The sequence below is a fragment of the Planococcus citri genome, chromosome 1 (assembly GCF_950023065.1).
Source record: "Planococcus citri chromosome 1, ihPlaCitr1.1, whole genome shotgun sequence".
NCBI classification, from domain to species: Eukaryota; Metazoa; Arthropoda; class Insecta; order Hemiptera; family Pseudococcidae; genus Planococcus; species Planococcus citri.
In genome coordinates, this window is record NC_088677.1 from 19,124,305 (window position 1) to 19,146,615 (window position 22,311).

Below are 22,311 nucleotides of genomic sequence, written 5' to 3' on the forward strand. Positions count from 1 at the left end.
TCTAGCTCTACCTCCTCAAAAAATCTGGCTCTGGCTCGCGCCCGGCTCTTCCATCCCTGCAGAAAATTCAAAATAAACTATTTACTTGCTGACAGTAGGTCATTCACGATTTCGAACATAAATAATTATCAATTATGTAGGTATCTGTAAAATTTAAATATTATTAAAAATTGTTTCAAAAAATTCAACAAATTTATTCATCACAAAAAACAACAATTATTTAAAATGCAATAAATGGGTCACAAATTGAAAATCAGATCAGGTTTCAAACAACCATTCACATGAAATCACAAAATATCATTATAATGTAAACGGATGGAAAATTATTTTTAAAATAAACACAAACAATTAAAAAATATAATAACAAATGCAAAAGATTCTTTTTAGCCTTATAAAAGAAGGAAAAACAATGAATTCCATCACAAATGAGATGAACAGCTTTCAAAGAGGAAAGCTCGATTCCGCATCGGTCAAATATTGCACAATGAACACTTCGAAGATCAACAATAAATTTTTCACAGTATCGTAATTGATTATGTTTTCGTTATCGAATTCAGTATGCCAAACGTTTGGAAATGGATGAGGAATGATATGAAGAACAGGAACGCCTGTTTAAAAAATTAATATCAGTCAAGAACTAGGACGGTACTTAAATAAATAAGTAAAATTGGACAACAATTACGTAATTACTTGATTATTTTTAAAATTTACCTTTGACCAAAAACGGTTCGTGATCGTCTTTGATATCAGCTCCGAAGAATTTAATACCGGTAAAATACCGAGTCGGTGGTTTTTCCGACGCTAATAAATTTTTTGATTTTAGACGTTTCTCAATGGTTACCAACTTAAGATACTGGACGTGTGTGTTGGAAAAGAAACTATAAAACTGAGGTGACGAGTCGCCCAGTAAATCCAGCAGCACCATTAAATCCTAATAAAAAAGTAATTGTCATAATGACACACTTTTAGCTCATTGCCAAATCTCATACGAATAAAAAAACAATTAAAAAGTAACATAATTATGGTGTACAGATGTACTCGTATAAACTTACTATTTGATTTAAATTACTTCTAGCTTCCATTTGACTAGCTAAATGACGTGCTCCGTAGACTGAATCTGTCGCTGTCCAACTAACGAAAGCTTCTTCGCCATCAAAAAATATGAATTTCAAACCTATAGACTGAAGTACCAAATGAAGAAATTACGTCATAACTGAACTCTTGTAGTAGGTAAATCAACTCTTACCGAAGGTATGGGTTTTTTCAAGCTATTAAAAACTTTAGCGAAGTATATCAACATAGCGCAAGGAACTGCCGAGTCTGTAGCTGCGATGAATTTAAAATTCATCAATTTGGAATCATAGTGGCAAGCAAATACCAGGAACTTGGAAGCTGATGGATTATTGGTGGCAATAACATTGGTAAATAATAATTTCCCTCGATTTGGCGTAACATCGTGAAAAGAATCTTGTTCTACATTCCATTTCAAAGTTATCATTTCACGAACGATATACTAAGAAATTATTACTCGGGTTAGTGTTTGGCTGATTTATTTTTCAACTATTCATTTTCTTGAACATACGTACCTCTTTGACTTCTTCATGGCTTGCGGTGCCAACAACACGTTCAACTAGGATAGGATTGAGAATTCGTTTGAATTCGGTGATATCATTCCGTTGAGCCAATTCGTTAATGTACTGATCAATGAGATCATCTTTGATTACACTAACCTGTTGAAAATCATTAGAGTAATAAACATGGTTTATACGTTATAAACGAATGTACATACATAAGTAGGTATTTTTGGAAAATGTATTTCTCACTTTTTTACTATAAGATGCGGTTAAATCTTCTCGGAAGATGGGTTTAAAAATATAAATAATCGTAAAAATTGACGTTCCACAAACGATAAAAAAAATTGTGAGCCATTTTTTGTACATTTTCATTTATATAGACGAATGTAGAAAACTTCTCGTAAGAAAAATGCATAGGTAGGAGAACGAAACTGAATGTAAAATTAGAATTTGAATAATTAATTGTTTAATGAACTTGACAACTATACTGCGGTTTGAAAACTGAAGTTTGAAATTGAAATTTCACAAATTGATGATAAACGAATGTTTCACGTTATCATTTGAAAATTTTGTAAACAAGATAGGTACAAAGCAAATTTTTTATTGAATGCGAAATTCGTAACAAATCACAATCTTAGTGCACTGCTACATAAGCGGCAACTCGGCAACTTAGCAACTTCGTTTCGCGTCAGTGGAACGAAAATGATAAGAAGTTGCTCGGTTATTGGCTGGAACTAGCAACCAAATCAAAATTTTTTGATTTGGTTGCCAAGTTGCCAGTTGCTGGTTGCTAGTTGCTGCTTATGTAGCAGTCGACTAAGATGGCCTGTATGATTCTTTTTTCTGGTGCTTCCATGGTGCATCGGTTCACTGTGACCACTCTTTACAGGACTTTCATTTTCATTTTTTTTTTGGAATTTTTAAATTAAAAAAAAATCAAAATTAAAATTCCAATTCAACCAAATTTCCAGCTGCCCAAGTTCATTTTTCGATTTTTGGCGAATTTTTAAAAATTCAAAATTGACTGTTTTTGGCAATTTATGCTTTTTTTTATTTTTTTGAAAGTACGTACTTGATCAGTAAAAATGGTAAAAATAAGTCACAAAACTAATATTAATTACCCAAATCCAAATTTCACCATTTCCAGCCATTCTGGACTCTGGAGCCTCCAGCGTGATTTTCAATTTCTCCAGAATTTTGAAATTGCTCCAGAAAAGGTGAATATGAAGTTGGGCAGCTAAAAATCGACTTGTATGTTACACTCGACCTATTTGACGAGTTTATCCACATTTGAGCGGATTTTGAGAGTGACACCTCAAAAGTGGCGTTTTGAGCAGGTTTATTCAAAATTAAAAAATCAAAAAAATCAAAAATTTCCCGTTTGTGCCGAAAATGTTCTAAATTTACACGAATTGCTGTATTCTGTTTCTGTCGACAACTACCCCCCCGCCTACCTCCCATCCCAATCCAAATTTCACAATTTCCAGTCGTTCTGGAGCCTCCGGCGCGATTTTTCAAATTCTACAGAATTTTGAATTTGCTCCAGGAGGCGCGAATATGAAGTTGGGCAGCTAAAAATCGAGTTGTGTATTATACTCGACCTGTTGTTTAACGAGTTTATCTGCATTTGAACCGATTTTGGAAGTGACACCTCATGAGTTGTTTTTTGACCAGCTTTTTTCAAAATTAAAAAATCCAAAAAATCAAAAGATAACCGTTTGTGGAGAAATTTTTGGAATTTGTACGAATCGCTGTATTTCTTCAAGAACTAACCCCCACCGTTTTGGAGCGAGAGTGACACCTCAAAAACCCACTATTGAGGTTTCGCTCTCAAAATCGGCTCAAATGTGTATAAACTCGTTAAACAGGTCGAGTATAATATACGACTCGATTTTTAGCTGTCTAACTGCATAATCACGCCTTCTGAAGCAAATTCAAAATTCTGGAGAAATTGAAAAATCACGCTGGAGGCTCCAGAATGGCTGGAAATTGTGAAATTTGGATTTGGGGGGTTAGTTTTAGACAAAATACAGCGATTCGCGTGAATTTTAAAAATTTTCATACAAACGGGAAACTTTTGATTTTTTGTATTTTTTATTTTGAAAAAAGCTGGTCAAAACGCCACTTTTGAGGTGTCACTCTCAAAATCGGCTCAAATTTGGATAAACTCGTTAAACAGGTCGAGTATGATACACAACTCGATTTTTAGCTGCCCAACTACATAAGCACGCCTTCTGGAGCCAATTCCAAATTCTGGAGAAATTGAAAAATCGCGCTGGAGGCTCCAGAATGGCTAGAAATTTTGAAATTTGGATTTGGGGGGGTTTGTTCTTGAAGAAATACATTGATTCGCACAAATTTTAAAAATTTTCTCACGAACGGTTATTTTTTGATTTTTTTGATTTTTCAATTTTGAAAAAAACTGGTTAAAACGCCACTTCTGAGTTGTCACTCTCAAAATCGGCTGAAATGTGGATAAACTCGTTAAACAGGTCGCGTGTAACTAATATACCATTTTTTTTCATTTCAAAGTGATTTTTCAATTTTTAATTTCAATTTTTTCAGATTTTTTTCAACAGCCATTTTTGTGTTTCAATTTTTTTTGTTCATTCTTTTTCTAAATCATTTTTTATTTTTCACAAAATTTGATAATTCCAGAGAAGTTGTTTTTTAGAATGAGCGAAAAATGTTTTTTTTTTTTTTGGAATCAAGTACTTTACTTCAAATACAGTGGAAATCGCTTACAACGAGATTGAAGGGACCAGACATTTTGCTCGTTGTATCCGGTCTCTCGTACTAAAAGGTATTGCATTTATAACGAGTATCTTATAATAACCGGATGTAAAGAGCTTCTCGTTATAAATGATACTCGTATAACACGTGTAGGAAAAAATTGTCAATTTTACTACTATTTTCGACTTGTCAAATCGATTGGTAACAATTTCAAATCATTTATTGAGCAGTTCTAGAGCCTCCAGCAGCTTTTTAGAAAGTTTTGTTTTTCTAAAAATGCCACAAAATCTGTCTGAATTTCAAAATTTCATCAAATTAACTTACAAAACTTAAATTTGGGATTTAATGAATGTTTTTTGCATGAACACTCGTTATAAGCGGAAGAAAAGACAATAAAATGAACCAAATTTCAAGAATTTCAGCTCGTACTATCCGGATTCCTCGTTATAAATGAGCTCGTTCTAACAGGTACCATATTGTACATGTTTAAATGGCGTTGTGCTCGGGACCGAGCATTTTGCTCGTTGTATCCGAAATCTCGTACTAACCGATCTCATTATAAGCGATTTCCACTGTACTTAATACTTAAAAGTTCATTTTCAAAATTCATTTTTCGTGAATTTAGAAACGAAAAATTGGAATTTATCAAATTGATTTTCTTTTTTAAAATTCACGAAAAATAAATTCTGAAAATCAGTGTGAGAAATATATATATAGCACTCGACTCGATACGTTCCAAAAGACTCAAAATTTATTTTGAGAATTCGTTTTTTGAGCACTCGATACTATTCAAAATTTGAAAGGAGGAGTTGCGATAAGGCCATTTTTTGGCACCAACTAGTTATAAACTCAACCACTTATGAAATGTTGTACTAAATGTCCCAAATACGAATCCGTGGTTGGTTAACCCAAAATGACTATTTTTTGGACTCCATGGGTTCCCAAAGTTGCAAATAAAAAAATAATTTTAGGAACCACTGAGTTTTATTTTCTAAAACTGTTTTAGCGTAAAACATCTGTTTGAACCAAATAAACGTTATGCGAGGTGATTTTCTTACTTTCGACCCTCGGGTGCAAAAATTGGGGGGGGGGGTTTCAATTTTTTGAAAATTTTGGAACCACCATTCTAAAAGCTTTTTACAGTTAATTAGTTTCCGAAAGACCTCCATCCTACCAAATTTTGAGCCGAATAAAATTTTGCGCTGGTACCTACTCAAAAGTCCAATTTTCCTATTTTTCGTAATTTCGATATTTTGGGAACCCCTGGAAAGCTAGAAACCTGCGATTTGCGCCAAACGTAATGTTTTGAGGAGTATATTCGATTATTTAGATGAAAAAGTTGAATTAAGCTCCCTGCATATTCGTAATTTTGAACCCTTTTCTTAGAGCCTCCCGTTTTAGGGACCCCTAAAAATGGCGTTTGTGCATATTTTTTCAAATAAATTGAAGAATTTACGTTTGAAACACACTAGCAAGTGCTCGATAATTTTTCATACGACTTTTTCTGTAACTTCCAAAATTGAGCTATTTTGGATCAAATTCTGAGATTTAACTCTTCGAAAAGACGTTAAAATAACGTTCTCATTATTTCTATATACCTATACGAAGTAAAAATACCAGAATTTCACCTAGAATAGCTCAATTTTGAAAGTTACTGTAAACGTTACATGTGGCGCAAATCGCAGGTTTATAGTTTTCCAGGGGTTCTCAAAATATCGAAATTATGAAAAATTGGGAAATTGGATTTTTGAGTACCAGCGAAAATTTTTATTGAGCTCAAAATTTGGTAGGATGGAGGTCTTTCAGATGCTAAACTGTAAAACGTTTTTAGCGGGGTTAGAAGGGGTAGATCCAAAATGGTGATTCCAAAATTTTCAAAAAATGGTAACCCCCCTCCCCAATTTTTGCCCCGAGGGTCGAAAGTAAGAAAATCACCTCGCATAACGTTTATTTGGTTAAAACAGATACTGTATTTTATGCGAAAAAAGTTTTTGAAAATAATACTCAGTGGTTCCTGAAATTATTTTTTTATTCGCAACTTTGGGAACCCCTGGAGCCCACAAAATGGTCATTTTGGGTTAACTAACCACGGATTCGTATTTCGTACATTTATTACGATAACTATCTGGTGCCAAAAAATGGCCTTATCGCTTATCGCAACTCCTTCTTTATTTTCAGAATTCAAAATAAATTCAGCAGAAAATAAGTTTTCAATTTCTGAAAAGTGTGACATCCCCAAAGAATGCTTTAAAAGCAAAGAACGGTCAAGTTGAAGAAAAAAAATCAGATAGACGCTACGCGAAAAAAATTTTTAAAAGAAAAACGTTTGCATAAAAAAATAGGTATCTAATATTTTTTAAAAAAACGTCAATACTCATTAAAAAAATTTCAACAATTTTTTAGGAAGAATGCACCTAGGAAAGTGTTTTTTCCGCAAGATGAAGAATGGTATTAGTAAAGGAAGGCGAGCGAGCTTTTACTTCAATCAAATCACTTTTGAAGTTTTGAACAGTAAAAAAAAGCTAAAGTTTCGAGAAAAAAGATCGAAGTAAAGAGGATAAAATGAAGAATATTTTGCTTTTCTAGTATTACTGCTTAGGTGCTCACTACTCACTGCAAGATTTCGAGCAATTTCGAATTTCAATTCAAAATTTGATTTTTACTCCTCACGACTGATTTCACAACTTTGAACCTGTCCTGATCCTGAATAACTTCCCAAGTTTCCAGCAATCATAATGGGGTTAGCTATCCTACAGCTCTCAGTTAAAAACAAATTGTTGACAATAAAATTTTGATTCCAAACAGTTGACTTTACTAATTACTTAGTTAAAACACTCGTGTACCTACACTCACTGAAAATTCTGAGCAATCTCAATAAATGAATTTATATTGTGCTTTATAAAACAGGTTCATAGTTTGATTTTGATACAACACAAGAGAATCACTCAGGGCTGAGAGAATGAAAAACTCAAAAATTGTGTCGATAGACGAAATTTCATCATCTTTTAATTTTGATCCAGTAAAATTGTCATGTAAAAGATCGCAGCTAAATGAATGAAAGATGTTTAATAAATTATTTTTGAAAATGAAAAAAAATAAATAAAATAAAAAAAACGGCATGAACGAAAATGAATCGTACGGCTGTTACGCATCCCGCATGCAAAACAAACTTTTAGGTACAGTTGACAACCAATAAGCATTCAGAATTTTAAGCGGAATTTCCAAATTTCATTTTTGAGCGTTATCATTTTATTTATCAACTTCATTTTCTAGAAAAAAATGAACTATTTTCCACGCATATATGGTCTTCATTGTAGAACAAATTAAAAAATATTTCCGACAAAGATAGAACTAGAACTTTGTTTTCTGAAATTTGATTCACTTACGATTCACCTGTAGTAGTGATATTTTTTCACATTCTAACAGAATAAAATGAATTTATTAAAGTTTATTTAACGTAACTAGCTTACGTTGGAAAATCTGGATCGAGAACCAACATTATTCCGATGTATTGATTGCAATTCCGCCAAACCAACAGCTCCAAAAACCAACAATACTGCCAGCATCATCTTGAAACACACTTCCTTTTCACTCGGTCGCAATAACACAATAACTTTCATTATGTTGACGAGATGTGCGAATGAAAGACATATTCCGATTGCGTAATTCAAGTATTACGGTCAACTGCTTTTACAAATCGACAATTACTTACGTTTTATATGATGTTTATTAAGTTTACATCTCCCAGTGAACATAAACAGAAGTAAAAGTAGGTATCAAAACAACGAACATGATCAAGAGAGAGCAAATGAATATATTTATGCTCCGTTCGTAAACAAAAAAAATGTATAAAATTAATTTAAATACCTGCCAATTCAACAGTGAAAATTCTTCTTACTCCATCACTTAATTCAAAATATGTACTTAAAAATTAACGACCGGTTTATTATTCACTGTGATGAGTTTTATTAATTTGATAAATAGGAAAACAAACCTGTAGAAATAGCAATAATAGGAATTCTAAAAACAAAAAATTTCACGTTTTACGAATAAAAAAAAAAAAACAAAAAAACATTCTAATACAACACTTAGATTCATTTTAAAATGTCCTTGATTAAAACGAACATTTATGTTAGACACAGGTACCAAAAAATAATAATATTCGCGTTCGAGTACAAAAAAAAAATGACGTAAAATATTTTTCTATAATTATTAAGGGAATACGAGAAATCGATATTAAAAAATAATCATTACCGCTATGATGAACTGAAAATATTATTCTGATTTGAGACACACTTTTTTAGGACTACTGTCGCAACTTTCACTCAATTTACGCTTCCTTTCGTTTACTGCTTGATCATCATTTTTCTCATCACTCGTCTTCGTAGCATCGGCAGGAGATTCGGAAACACTACTCGGTACAGTTTCGTCTTTAGTCGAAGATTCTCCATTCAAAATGACAGTATTTTGTTTAGCTTCGGACGAATTCTTGTCTGCAGCAGGTTCGACTTTTTGTTTAGGCTTTTTATGGATTAAATGACTAATATTATTGACTGGAACGTTGCTAGAACTCGCACCGCCGAGTAAATTGTTGGAACTCGCACCAACGAGTAAATTATTGGAACTTGAACCGTTTTGCAAGTTATTTGAGCTACCGGCCTGACTGCTCCCTTCGGGAGTTTTATTTTTAATCGCTTCGAACAGAGCTGTCATGAATTCTCGTTTATGTTTATTATTCTCGAGTATTCTAGAATCCATATCTTTAATGACTTCTTCAGTATCGCTAATTTCTTTCGCGATTTTCGTATTTTCTGAGGCGTTACTTTTATCGATGGTTTTCAATTTTTGGCTTAAATCGTGGACTTGGCTTTCAAATACTGATTTGGCGGTATCCAGCTGTTCGGCAGATTTATCGTAGTTATGAGATGCGGAATAAGCTGCGTATAAATTAAAATGCGTATTAGCTTTGAGACGGGTATCGACTGGACTAATATTCTTCTGAATTTCTAAACTTCTGTTCAAATCATCGATGGCTAATTCGTAATTCGCCGAAGCGATACTTATTTCGCCCAGTTTCAAATACGACTTGGCTAAATTAACGTTATCGTTATGACGCTCGTAGATTTGTTTAGCGAGTTCGACGACTTCCCAAGCGATTTGTAAATTGTCGTCTTCGTTCTCGATATCTTCTTCGCCATCTTCGTTTTTCTCTGCTTCGTTTTCTTCGTCATCTTTATCCTCAGCGCCTTCTTCGGTTTCTTTATTTTCGCTTTCGTCGGGGTTATCTCCGTCACCTTGTTCGTCGTCGTCGTCGTTTTCTTCTTGACCATCTTCGCCGGCGGTCTCCGCTAATTCCGTATCGTTATTTTTTTTATCAGCTTCTTCGACACGCCATAACTCCAGCAAAGCATTACCGTAAGTCATATAAGCGTCGGCTAATTCGACCGCGAAATCGCCGTATATAGCATTGAGTTTCTGGCACGCTTCTCCCAACGTTGTGACCGCCGATTCGTAATCTTTCACGAATAAATTACGTTTCCCTTGAGCGAGTAAACTGTACGCTTCCGATTTATCCGAATTTATAACGCTTTTACTTTCTTGTTCTTTTTTAAGTTTGTTAGCTTCGATAGCGGCTTTAATGTTTAACTGTTTGTCTTCCGATTCGAACATAAAATCTTCGGCTGATTCCATCAAACTAACCATGCTGTCGACATCTTGATTGAAATTATCTTGCAGGTTTTCCATCATCGCATCGGTAATGTCGTCGACATTTCCTGCGGTGTTTTTCGCGACGTCGTGATTGTTTTCTGAGCCGTTGGTACCGTTGGTCGAAGTTTCGTTCTGAGAAGGTGCTGCGGCGGATTCGTCGGTTTTCGAGTTATTTTCATTTTCCGACGAGACGACTGGTTTAACGGGTTCTTTATTGGATACTTCATCGCTAGACTTTGCGGATAAAGGTACCGTCGTTTCGGACACAGTTTCACCGACATCTGGAAAAATTTCAAAAAAAGTATTACGATGTGAAATACATACGGTCATAAGATAATGAAATGCTGTAGGAAAATCGTAGAAATTGGTGCAGTTTTCAATTGGTTACGCTAAAATTTATGGTGTGATGGATACATATGTGGCGTGGAATGGTGAAAGGGACCTGATCCGTAAAAACCTGTTTTCGAGATAATCACGTTTAAAGTTTGTGACGCATAAAGTAGCATTTATGCGTTTCCATAGCAACGGTATTGTCAAATTATTCTGTATTCTGATTCGCTAAGGTCTGGTGGTTCACTTCCACATGCAGTGTTGCCTTTTTGAAGGATACTACATCAGCTGAATCATTCAAATTTCCCGCTTATAGCAACTTTTTACGTCACGAATCAAAGGTAAAACTGTAATGTTTATTTTTACTACATCGTTTTTCAAAACCTCCCTGCAACAATACCACTAACAATTTTGAAAAAAATAATTATAGTGGGTGAAAGCCCTATCCTTCTAGAAAATTTTGATGTGTTTGAAACAACAAAAAACATTTTCCTAAAGCTCACAAAACAATCTTTCAGTTTCTGCAAAACTTCAAAGGCGTCCAGTTTTGAAATCGAGCATCCTACGAAAATTTCACGTAAACGAAATTGTAGAGAATTGAATTCTCTTTGAGATCACTCTCATCAGATTTTCACTAGGACGTATGGTTCGTCCGGTAAATGCGGAAAACTAAAAGACTGAAAATTTTCTCATTGTTTTTTTCAGTGATCTTTTATGAGCTTTTGTGAGCTTTAGGAAAATGTTTTTTGTTGTTTCAAACACATCAAAATTTTCTAGAAGGATAGGGCTTTCACCCACTATAATTATTTTTTTCAAAATTGTTAGTGGTATTGTTGCAGGGAGGTTTTGAAAAACGATGTAATTTCGTGATTTTGCTACAGTTTTGAATAAGTTTTAAACAACTGTAGGTACCTACTTAAAATGCGATTTGTACAAAAAATTAAGAAGATGGAAACTTGCGGTTTGCGTCATTGAAAAGAGCGTTAAATTTCCTATAAGAATCAGCCAAAAAGTGAAAAACAATTTTTTTACGGCTCAGGTCCCTTTCACACACGCGTCAATTTAGAGAGAATGTTCTGGTTTACCTCCGGGTAAACCACCCACAGGCGAGAATAACGTGTACCTTAGGGAATGTTACGATCAGGTTTACCTAGGGGTAAACCCCGACGAAAATTTCAAGGAATGTTACCATGTATGTTTACTCGAGAGTAAACCCAGACAAAATTTTTAATTTTATCATGCATTTGGTAAGATAAGATTTTGTTTTCAGTGTTGGGGGGCGCGCTCGGCTTCGCCTCGCGCGTGTCCGTATCTCCTGCTTTTGCTACGCGAGTACTCCTCGTGAATCGGGCGCTTCGCGCCCTCGCGGCCCCTCAAGGGCCGCACTCGGAGCAAGAGCTCGCTTCGCTCACTCTGCACTTATTCGGTCGGGCGCTTCGCGCCCTCCCTCAATATTAACATATCGGCATTTAACCTAACCTTAACCTAACCTCTCTTTAATAATTACAAAATCATGCCGAATAGGACCACGCTGCTTTCTAGTTTCTACTGCTCAACGATGCAATATTGTCCAAAAAATTCATTATTCTATAAAAAAAAATCAAAAAAATTGATTAAAATAAAATCAATTTTCTGTCAAAATCAAAAATCAACTCGTAAATGGTAAAAATAAAAATGAAAAATTGTAAAAAAAAATTGAAAAAATTTGTGCTCAAATAAAAAATGAAATAAAATAATTATTTGCCTACACAATATTTTATTATTTTATCTGTCAAAATCAAAATCAAGCAAAAATTGAATTATCAAAAAAAAATTGATTTCAGGGAATGTTATGATGCATGTTTACTTAGAAGTAAACCCTAACAAATTGATCAACGAATGTTAGGGTGCATGTTTACTCGAGAGTAAACCAATACAATGAATTAATGTGCAGATTTACCAAAGGTAAACCTAAAAATTGACTTTCCTTGAAGTACACTTCATTCTCACCCAGGATAAGGGTAAACCTTGTTTTGGTAAACCTGTGTTTTTACATTCTCTCCAATTCGACTTCTCACCCTTTCACCATTCCATGTCACATATGGATAAAAATAGCTCACGTCGTAAAACTGAATTTAAAAAAAAAAAAATAGTAGATTTGTACGTGTGATTTTTTCCAGAAGAGGACGACAGAAAACCTAGGAGTCAAGTAGTATTTATTCGCATTTTTAAAAAAAAAAAATTGATTTCAGTATCATCTGCATGATCAATATACTACAGCACAGATAATGAACTTACAAGGGAACCTCTTGAGGTGTCACACTCCGATTTGAACGGGACCACAATTTTTGGAAAGAGCATAGTCTAAAACCCCCAAAACCAAATTTTCAGCTGCCCAAGTACATTTTTCGATTTTTGGCGAATTTTTGAAAATTCAAAATTGACTCGTTTTTGGCGATTTATGCTTTTTTTAAAAAAAAGTACATACTTGATCTGAAGAAAAGGTAAAAATAAGTTCCAAAACTAATATTAACTACCCAAATTCAAATTTCACAATTTCCAGCAATTCTGGAGCCTCCAGCGCGATTTTTCAATTTCTCCAGAATTTTGAATTTGTTCCAGAAGGCGTGAATATGAAGTAGGGCAGCTAAAAATCGAGTTGTATATTACACTCGATCTGTTTAACGAGTTTATCCACATTTGAGCCGATTTTGAGAGTGACACCTCAAAAGTGGCTTTTTGACCAGCATTTTTGAAAATTAAAAAATCCAAAAAATCAAAAGTTTCCCGTTTGTGTGGAAATTTTGGAAATTAACGCGAATCGCTGTATTTTGTCCTAAACTAAACCCTCCAAATCCAAATTTCACAATTTCTATCCATTCTGGAGCCTCCAGCGCGATTTTTCAATTTTTCCAGAATTTTGAATTTACTCCAGAAGGCGTGAATGTACAGTTAGGCAGCTAAAAATCGAGTTCTGTATTATACTCGACCTGTTTGAAGAGTTTATAATCTACATTTGAGCCGATTTTGGGAGTGACATCTCAAGAGTGGCTTCTTGACGAGCTTTTTTCAAAATTCAAAAATCCAAAAAATCAAAAGATAACTGTTTGTCAGGAAATTTTTGAAGTTCACGCGAATCGCTGTATTTTGTCCGTTACTAACCTCCAAAATCAAAATTTAACAATTTCCAGCCATTCTGGAACCTCCAGCGCGATTTTTCAATTTTTCCAGAATTTTGAATCTGCTCCAGAAGGCGTGAATATACAGTTAGGCAGCTAAAAATCGAGTTCTTTATTATACTCAACGAGTTTATGTAGATTTGAGCCGATTTTGGAAGTGACACCTCAAGAGTGGTTTTTTGACCAGCTTTTTTCAAAATTCAAAAATTCAAAAAATTAAAAGTTTCCCGTTGGTGTAGAAATTATCGAAATTCACGCGAATCGCTGTACTTTTGTCCAAAACTAACCCCCCAAACCCAAATTTCACAATTTCCAGCCATTCTGGAGCCTCCAGCGCGATTGAGCCGATTTTGGGAATGACACCTCAAGAGTGGTTTTTTGACCAGCTTTTTTCAAAATTGAAAAATTCAAAAAATCAAAAGTTTCCCGTTTGTGTAAAAATTTTTGAAATTCACGCTAATCGCTGTATCTTGTCTTAAACTAACACTCCAAATCCAAATTTCACAATTTTCATCCTTTCTGGAGCCTCCAGCCCGATTTTTCTATTTCTTCATAATTTTGAATTTGTTCCAGAATGCGTGAATATGCAGTTGGGCAGCTAAAAATCGAGTTGTGTATTACACTTGACTTGTTTAACGAGTTTATCCACTTTTGAGCAGATTTTGAGAGTGACACCTCAAAAGTGGTTTTTTGACCAGCTTTTTCAAAATTAGAAAATCCAAAAAATCAAAAGTTTCCCGTCTGTGAGGAAATTTTTGAAATTTGTGCGAATCGCGGTATTTCTTCAAGAACTAACCTCCGTAGTGCAAATTCTACCATTTCCAGCAGTTTTGGAGCGAGAAACACCTCAAAAAACCACTCTTGAGGTGTCACTCTTAAAATCGGCTCAAATGTGGATAAACTCGTTAAACAAATCGAGTGTAATATACAACTCGATATTTAGCTGCCCAACTTCATATTTACGCTTTCTGGAGCAAATTCAAAATTCTGGAGAAATTGAAAAATCGTGCTGGAGGCTCCAGAACGGCTGGAAATTGTTAAATTTTGATTTTGGAGGTTAGTTACGGACAAAATACAGCGATTAGCGCAAATTTCAAAAATATCCTCACAAACGATTATCTTTTGATGTTTTGGATTTTGTAATTTTGAAAAAAGCTGGTCAAAGAGCCACTTTTGATGTGTCACTCCGAAAATCGGCTCAAATGTAGATAAACTCGTTAAACAGGTCGAGTATAATACACAACTCGAATTTTAGCTGCCCAACTTCATATTCACGCCTTCTGGAGCAAATTCAAAATTCTGGAGAAATTGAAAATCGCGCTGGAGGCTCCAGAATGACTGGAAATCGTGGAATTTTGATTTGGGAGGTTAGGTTTAAACAAAATACAGCGATTCGCGTGAATTTCAAAAATTTTCACACAAACGGGAAACTTTTGATTTTTTGGAATTTTTATTTTTGAAAATGCTGGTCAAAAAGCCACTTTTGAGGTGTCACTCCGAAAATCGGCTCAAATGTAGATAAACTCGTTAAACAGGTCGAGTATATAATACACAACTCGATTTTTAGCTGCCCAACTGCATAATCACGCCTTCTGGAGCCAATTCAAAATTCTGGAGAAATTGAAAAATCGCGCTGGAGGCTCCAGAATGGCTGGAAATTGTGAAATTCGGATTTGGGTATCTAATAATAGTTTTGGGACTTATTTTGACCGTTTTTTTCAGATCAAGTACGTACTTTTAAAAAAAAGCATAAATCACCAAAAAAAGGTCAATTTTGAATTTTCAAAAATTCGCCAAAAATCGAAAAATGAACTTGGGCAGCTGAAAATTTGGTTTTGGGGGTTTTAGACTATGCTCTTTCCAAAAATCACGGTCCCGTTCAAATCGGAGTGTGACACATCAAGAGGTTTCCTTGTGAGCTTAATGGCCAGTCACTGGGATCTGGGAATACAGCAGTTGGAATATTCACAAAATTCGAAATATTGATAAATTAAAAACACCCGTAAATGAGCCTCCATATGCGATTTTAAGATTTCGATTAGCCATTTACTTTACAATAATAAACCAGAGAATGCATCTTCAAATGCGCAAGGGAATGCAACAGTGACGGTATATTTCGTACCAATGAATGGAGGGATTTGGACAATGTGTGTGCAACTGAACGGTAAAAAAAAGTCAACAACGAAAAATAAAAAAAAAACAGCCGAAGCTGACGACTCAATTTCTTTTTTTAAAATAATTTCAGATCAACAGCTGCATATTCTGAAAGGAACAGACTTTCCTATAGACTGCATTTATTATTTGTCAAGTAAACAATTCAAAGATGAGGAGCATTTAACCAGCATTTGGAATTACAGTAAGCACATAGCTCAAGTTGAGCAAAAGCGAGACTTTGAATATTGTCTATAAAAGTACTACATATTATAGTCGCCAGGAATGAAAAACGTTTCGATATCATCGGCACTAGTTTGTTTAATCTTACTGGGAAGTGTAGCGGTGATGGTACTTTTGGAATTATCAATTATCAAACATCAGTTGAGCGCTATATTAATAACAGGAATAACGAATAACGTATTTATTAGCAGTTATTGAATTTTGAAAACATTTCATTACCTTTCTCATCTTGATCCATTTTTATATTCGAATTTTCCACGTGAACTAATCTGAAACAAAATTATAACCATTTCAGGAACGTTCGCTCTGAATATTGTGCTAAGTAATTGTACACATAAAAAAAATAGACCACACTGCACATCAAGAGAACTACGATAATTCAGGAATATTCAATACCACAGTTTCATACATAATCGATGATGGAATCGTTCAACAATCCCGCAACGCTGCTAACATGCAATACTCGAAGATATGGAAAGAATATTACAAAGGCAGAGAATTCAAGTTTGGCTGGAGTTATGATGTAGGAATTGTGTAGTGCTCATTTCTATGATTGGATTGTGGCATATCTGTGTAGATTTTTTTAGAAATATGTACAATAATTCGATCAAAACCTTCATTTCTTACTACAATTGATACGACGAGTCAACTCTTCTCACGAGAAATTAGTAAACCTGTACAAAGCATGGTTCGGTTCTTAATTCTTAAAACATATAATGTCACGCGTGTCATTAAGACGGAAGACGACTTTACTGTGTAGGTATTCAATCCGACCGTTATGGGTTATTCAGTTGAATAAACATCACAATCATTACGTAAATAATACGAAGTAGTTTCTAAATTAACCAAATAAAGCATATGATATGCAATTATTACTCACCGGATAGCTCCGGATCTACCGATCTAGTAATCGGAAGTTGTAAATTTAGATTGAAGAAAAAGGTGAAAAAATGGCCGGACAGACCGATACCACAATTAAAAACACATTATACACTCGTTACTTTCTTCATTCAAACAATTATACCTTCAGAAAAACCTGTAATTATTAATTATTTTAGTATTACTTTAGTGGAAATTAGCAAACGTTGAAATTTTCAAGTTTGTTATCAAACAAGATCCAAATCCCGCAACATGCGTCATGCCTTTTGAGCTTTCTGAAGCCGCCATGACAGCGACACAGCTGAATACTGCGTTCTGATTGGCTGAAGTCTGTCCATCACTGACGTCACGTAAACAACTTTTTCATTTTAATTCAATTCGGCAAAATTTTTCATTAGGGTTTTTGCTGCTAGCAGCATAAACCCTATTGCAATCTTTGACTATATATACATGGACTACTATCTTCATTGTTGCCGATGAAGCCGAAGTAATAGAGGTACTAGATCGGGAGCATCGGGAATTTTCATGCGCGCGCAGGAATCCCACCCACCCTCGCACCTTCCAATCACGGTGAACCACGGAGCGACGAACACCCTCCTACGTTCCAACAACCGCTACGCTCGTTGCAACGAAATCTCGCGCATGCTCAGAGCCCATGTCCCGATCTAGTACCTCTATTGCTTTGGCTTCACGATTCCCATTCAACAACAATAGGAGATAGCAGTCCATGTATATATAGTCAAAGATTGCAATTGATATTAATTTTTCAACTTTTAGCCAATCAGTGAACAGTATTTCGGAGAGACCAATTCTGTGATTTGGATATGAGAGTGCATAAAGTCTACGTGACGTCATCGCCGCGTATACGCGACATAACGACATTTGGCCTAATATGAAGAGTTCAATTGTTTCAATTGTTTCGCTAATTATTACGCTAATTATCGACTATTCGCTTTCTTTCCGTTTACGCAATGGAAGGTACTTATTTATCAATTATCATTGCCGGAAATGCCAGAATGTCAGATGATAGATGATTTTACCTATAATTTGGAATTTGGATTTGGAATTATTATTAATTTATATTTTATTATTTGTTTTTAATGATTTTTTTCATCAATAATTATTCATTCAACATGTTTTATGTCTAATACCAAATAGTTTTTTAATTAATGAATAAGTTGAAAGTAAAATTTACCCAATTGGCAAATTACCCAAATATATACCCAAATAGAAAATACCTACAATTGAAAAATCTATATATTAAAATTATGACCGGATTCTTTTGACTCTGAGATCTCAGGAACGGCTGAACCGATTTTGCTGGGTGATGTCTCAAAAGAAAGCTTTTGACCCGTAGATGTGCAGGTTTTCATTGAAAGTTCGAAAAGTTTCACCGAAAAGCTCAAAAAAGCTCAATAATTGATTTTAGCCTTTACGTAGCGCATTTGACGTATACATAGTAGTACGTATATTATACCTTGAAAGAGCATCGAAAGAAGTCTAATGTCGAAGAAAAAAGTTTACAAAAAAGCTGCGCCTTAAAGCTCAAAAAAGCTCAATAATTCTTTTGACTCTGAGATCTCAGGAACGTCTGAACCGATTTTGCTGGGTGATGTCTCAAAAAAAAGCTTTTGACCCGTACATGTGCAGGTTTTCATTGAAAGTTCGAAAAGTTGCGCCGGAAAGCTCAAAAAAGCTCAAAAAAGCTCATTAATTGATTTTAGCCTTTACGTAGCGCATTCGACGTATACATAGTAGTACGTATATTATACCTTGAAAGAGCATCGAAAGAAGTCTAATGTCGAAGAAAAAAGTTTACAAAAAGTTGCGCCTTAAAGCTGAAAAAAGCTGAATAATTGATTTTAGCCTGTATCTAGCGCATTTAATGTATACAGAGAAGTACGTATATTATACCTTGAAAGAGCATCGAAAGAAGTCTAATGTCGAAGAAATAGGTTTACAAAAAAGTTGTGCCTTAAAGCTCAAAAAAGCTCAATAATTGATTTTAACCATTGATTTTAGCCTATACATACAGCATTCGACATAAATACAGAGAAGTGCGTCTATTATACCTTGAAAGAGCATTGAAAGAAGTCCAATGTCAAAAAAAAGTTTACAAAAAAGTATGCCTTAAAGCTCAAAAAAGCTCAATAATCTATATATTAATAGCAAGGTGTTTTTTTTGTGATCGTTCGTTTGGAAGAACCGCCGAACCGATTTTGTTCGACGATGTCTCAAAAAAAAGCTTTTGACCCGTAGATGTGCAGGTTTTGGTCAAAAGTCCAAAAAGTTTTGAAAAAAGCTTTCAAAAGCTTCAAAAAGCTCAAAAATTGATACAGTATAAACAAGCGTGACGATGTATACGCGAAAGTACTTAAGGTCCACCTAGATAGAGCTTGCCAAAAAATACTTTTTGACCATATTTTGTTAAGTTTTATAGAAAGCCTAAAGCTCGAAAAAGTTGAAAAAGCTTTGTACATGACATAAACAATTAGAATTCTTCAATATCCCATAAACATTTTAAATTACCTTAGAAAGTGCTTGCCAAAAAATATTTTTTGGCCACATTCGTAAAGTTTTGAAAAAAGCTAAAAGCTCAAAAAAGCTCAAATGTCAAATTTTCCTTATATTATTGTGAAATATGTCGATTGATATGTTTTCGAGGTCGTACAGTTCGAATCTGGAGTCATTTTTTTGGTGTGGTTGTGGTATCAAAACTTCGGAAAGTTCTGATTAAAGCTTTGAAAAGCTTTAAAAAGCTCAAAAAGTTCAATGCAGTATAAATGACTGTGTCGATGTATACGCGCGAGTACGTATAGTCTACCTAGAAAGTGCTTGCCAAAAAATGTTTTTTGACCATATTTGTAAAATTTTGGAAAAAGTTCAAAGCTCGAAAAAGTTCAAAACGTTATACATGACATAAACAATTAGAATTTTTCTGTACCGAATAACTATTTTAATGTATGTATGGTCTACCTAGAATGTGCTTGCCAAAAATACTTTTTGACCATATTCGTAAAGTTTTGAAAAAAGCTTAAAGTTCAAAAAAGGTCAAATGTCAAATGTTCCTTATATTATCGTGTGATATGTCGATTGATATGTTTTCGAAGTCGTAGAGTTCGAAACTGGAGTCATTTTTTTGGTGAGGTTGTGGGGTGAGTCATGGAGGAGCTTAAAGCTTTAAAAAGTTCAAAAAGCGTCATACTTCATATTTAAGAACAATTAAAATTCTCCCGTGTCCAATGAATATTTTAAGTATGTATAGTCTCCCTAAAAAGAGCTCCCCAAAAAATACTTTTTGACCATATTTGCAAAATTCTGAAGGAAGCTTAAAGCTGAAAAAAGTTCAAAAAGCTTCAGATATAATGTAAAAATTAGAATACTCCAGTGCCCAATGAATATTTTAAAGTATGTATAGTCTACCTATATCGAGCTTGCCAAAAAATACTTTTTGACCATATTCGTGAAATTTTGAAGAAAGCTTAAAGCTAAAAATTTTTTAGAAAGCTTCAGATATGACATAAAAAATTAGTATTCTCCAGTACCGAACCAATTTAGAGTACTCATAGTCTACTTAGAAAAAGCTTGCCATAAAATACATTTTGACACATTCGCAGTTTTGAAGAAAGCTTAAATGAAATCCTAAAGCTTAAAAAACATGAAAAAGCTTCATACAATCAGTATTCTCTACTACTCAATAATATTTTAATTTGAAAATAGCTTTTAAACTTTAGTTGTGATGGTTTTTATCAAAAGTTGAAAAGTTTCTGAAGGGATCTTTAAAAAGTTTTTAAATAGCTCAAAACAGAAAAACAACGGTGTTGAAGTACACATGAAAAAGTGCTATTTTCAGCACATTGGGTATCAAAATTAATCCTGGAACCATGGTTTCATTTTTTTGAGTTCTAGAGTGGATATATCTAGCATCTCACTTTTTCATCAACTTATGCAAGTTTCAGACTATTTGGGAAAATCTCTACTGTTATATGTAGGAGTTTAGATTTTTCAACTGAGGGGTTGAATTTTTTTTGTGAGTCCTTGACAAAATTAGAATCACGTTTTAAGGAAATTCCTAATTGCATTTTTGACTCGGAAATCTTGGAATATTTCTAAAATTGTGTCAAGTAAGTATTTTATTGAAGTATTCTCCAGTACCAAACCAATATTTAGAGTACTCATAGTTTTCTTAGAAAAAGCTTGCCATAAAATACATTTTGACACATTCGCAGTTTTGAAGAAAGCTTAAAAAAGTTCCAGGTCAAAGTTAAGTGAAACTTTGAAATTTTCAGTTATGTGGTATTAGATCCAATCCAATGTGTTAGTTTCATTTCAACTGTAGGAAAAAAAAACAAGTATTTTTGGAATTTTTCAGCAACTTCTGCTAAAAAAGTGATAAGTAGGTAGCCTAATTCGCAATTTTGCCTAAAACTTGAAATTTTTGCCAACTTTAAATGAAACCATGACTTTTCAGGCAATTGTTATAAGAAAGCTGATACTTTTTTTCAATTTTTGTAGAAAAGTAGGACATTATTTTAATGAATGATAAAGCGATGACAGAGTGATGCTTTTCAGGATATTTTAGAGAACAATTTACGCTTTGGGTTATTTTTGATGAAAAAGTAACAATTATTGGAATTTTTGCTTTGAAACAATTTTTTTTCTGTCAATTATTAAAACAGCCATAAACTTTCACAATTTCCGACAAAAAGCAACAATAACAATGTTAGCAAAAAGCAAGACTTTTTGGGAATTATAGGCGAAAAAAGATATTTTCAAAATTTTCAAAATGAAGAATTCACGTCTAGAAGAGGAGCGCAGTATGCGCGAAAAACGGGTCATCTAGTAGGTATTAAAAAAAATCTGATGTGATTGTGAATGTACATACAGAGATTGAAAGCTAAAAGCTGAAAGCTGAGGAAGTTTGGGCCGGTTTCAATTTTAAAAGCTGAAACTTGAAAGCTAGCCAAAGCCAAAAGCTTTATTTTTATTCAGTTTTCTTTCAGTTTTTTTTTGGAAATTTATTACTCTATAAGTTTCTTGCTTTAGGCTGTAATCAAATTTACGAAAAAAAAAAACTAAAAAACACCTAACAAAAAGCAAAAATCCTTTTGCGATCAGCGAATAGCTGATGGCTTGTTTTAATTCAGTTTTGAATTTTGATATTTATTTTTTGAGTACAATTCAATAAAACTATAGCCCCGAAATAAATTGGCCCGAATGGATTTTTAGGATTAATTAATACGTAAATACACACGTTTAGATTAATTTAGCGAAATCCCAACTTGGTAAAAATAAAATTTCAGAAAACCAACTTTAAAATTCACTTGAATTATTTAGCTTAAAGTGCTTAGAAACCTATCGATTCTTTTTTAGTCATTCAGTTGATTCAGTGTCGTTTGAAGTAGGTAATTAGCAATTAGCATTGGACTGCACAAGTTAATTACCCCTTTCAGGCCCGAAGAACTGCCAGCAGTAGGCGCGAATTCCGAAGAATAATTATCATTTCGAAAATGGTTCTGGTTTTTCTGATTTAC

At 34.1% G+C, this 22,311-nt stretch overlaps 2 protein-coding genes and 1 long non-coding RNA gene across 6 annotated transcripts; 1 reads left to right on the forward strand and 2 right to left on the reverse strand.

Moving 5' to 3' along the window:
- Positions 1-170: 170 nt before the first annotated feature.
- Positions 171-8,089, reverse strand: LOC135849702 (glutaminyl-peptide cyclotransferase-like). Of its 2 annotated transcripts, none has more exons than XM_065370242.1 (6): positions 7,778-8,089; positions 1,587-1,730; positions 1,247-1,513; positions 1,053-1,181; positions 712-931; positions 171-608 (listed from the first exon to the last, which is right to left on the reverse strand). In XM_065370242.1, the coding sequence occupies exons 1-6, from the start codon at positions 7,925-7,927 to the stop codon at positions 442-444; spliced, it is 1,077 nt and encodes a 358-aa protein (XP_065226314.1). In that variant the 5' UTR covers positions 7,928-8,089; the 3' UTR covers positions 171-441. The 2 variants fall into 2 exon arrangements, with proteins under 2 accessions (XP_065226314.1, XP_065226315.1); XM_065370243.1 differs by lacking the exon at positions 7,778-8,089 and adding an exon at positions 1,824-2,073.
- Positions 8,016-16,989, reverse strand: LOC135849701 (protein NASP homolog 1-like). 3 transcript variants are annotated; one of them, XM_065370239.1, is made up of 3 exons: positions 16,779-16,989; positions 16,118-16,167; positions 8,016-10,297 (listed from the first exon to the last, which is right to left on the reverse strand). In XM_065370239.1, the coding sequence occupies exons 2-3, from the start codon at positions 16,134-16,136 to the stop codon at positions 8,583-8,585; spliced, it is 1,734 nt and encodes a 577-aa protein (XP_065226311.1). In that variant the 5' UTR covers positions 16,137-16,167; positions 16,779-16,989; the 3' UTR covers positions 8,016-8,582. The 3 variants fall into 3 exon arrangements, with proteins under 3 accessions (XP_065226311.1, XP_065226310.1, XP_065226313.1); XM_065370238.1 differs by lacking the exon at positions 16,779-16,989 and adding an exon at positions 16,526-16,598; XM_065370241.1 differs by lacking the exon at positions 16,779-16,989 and adding an exon at positions 16,295-16,419.
- LOC135849704 (uncharacterized) lies at positions 15,088-16,586 on the forward strand. Its single transcript, XR_010559607.1, has 3 exons — positions 15,088-15,668; positions 15,750-15,860; positions 16,194-16,586. It is a non-coding gene; the product is annotated as an uncharacterized LOC135849704 (long non-coding RNA).
- Positions 16,990-22,311: the final 5,322 nt, after the last annotated feature.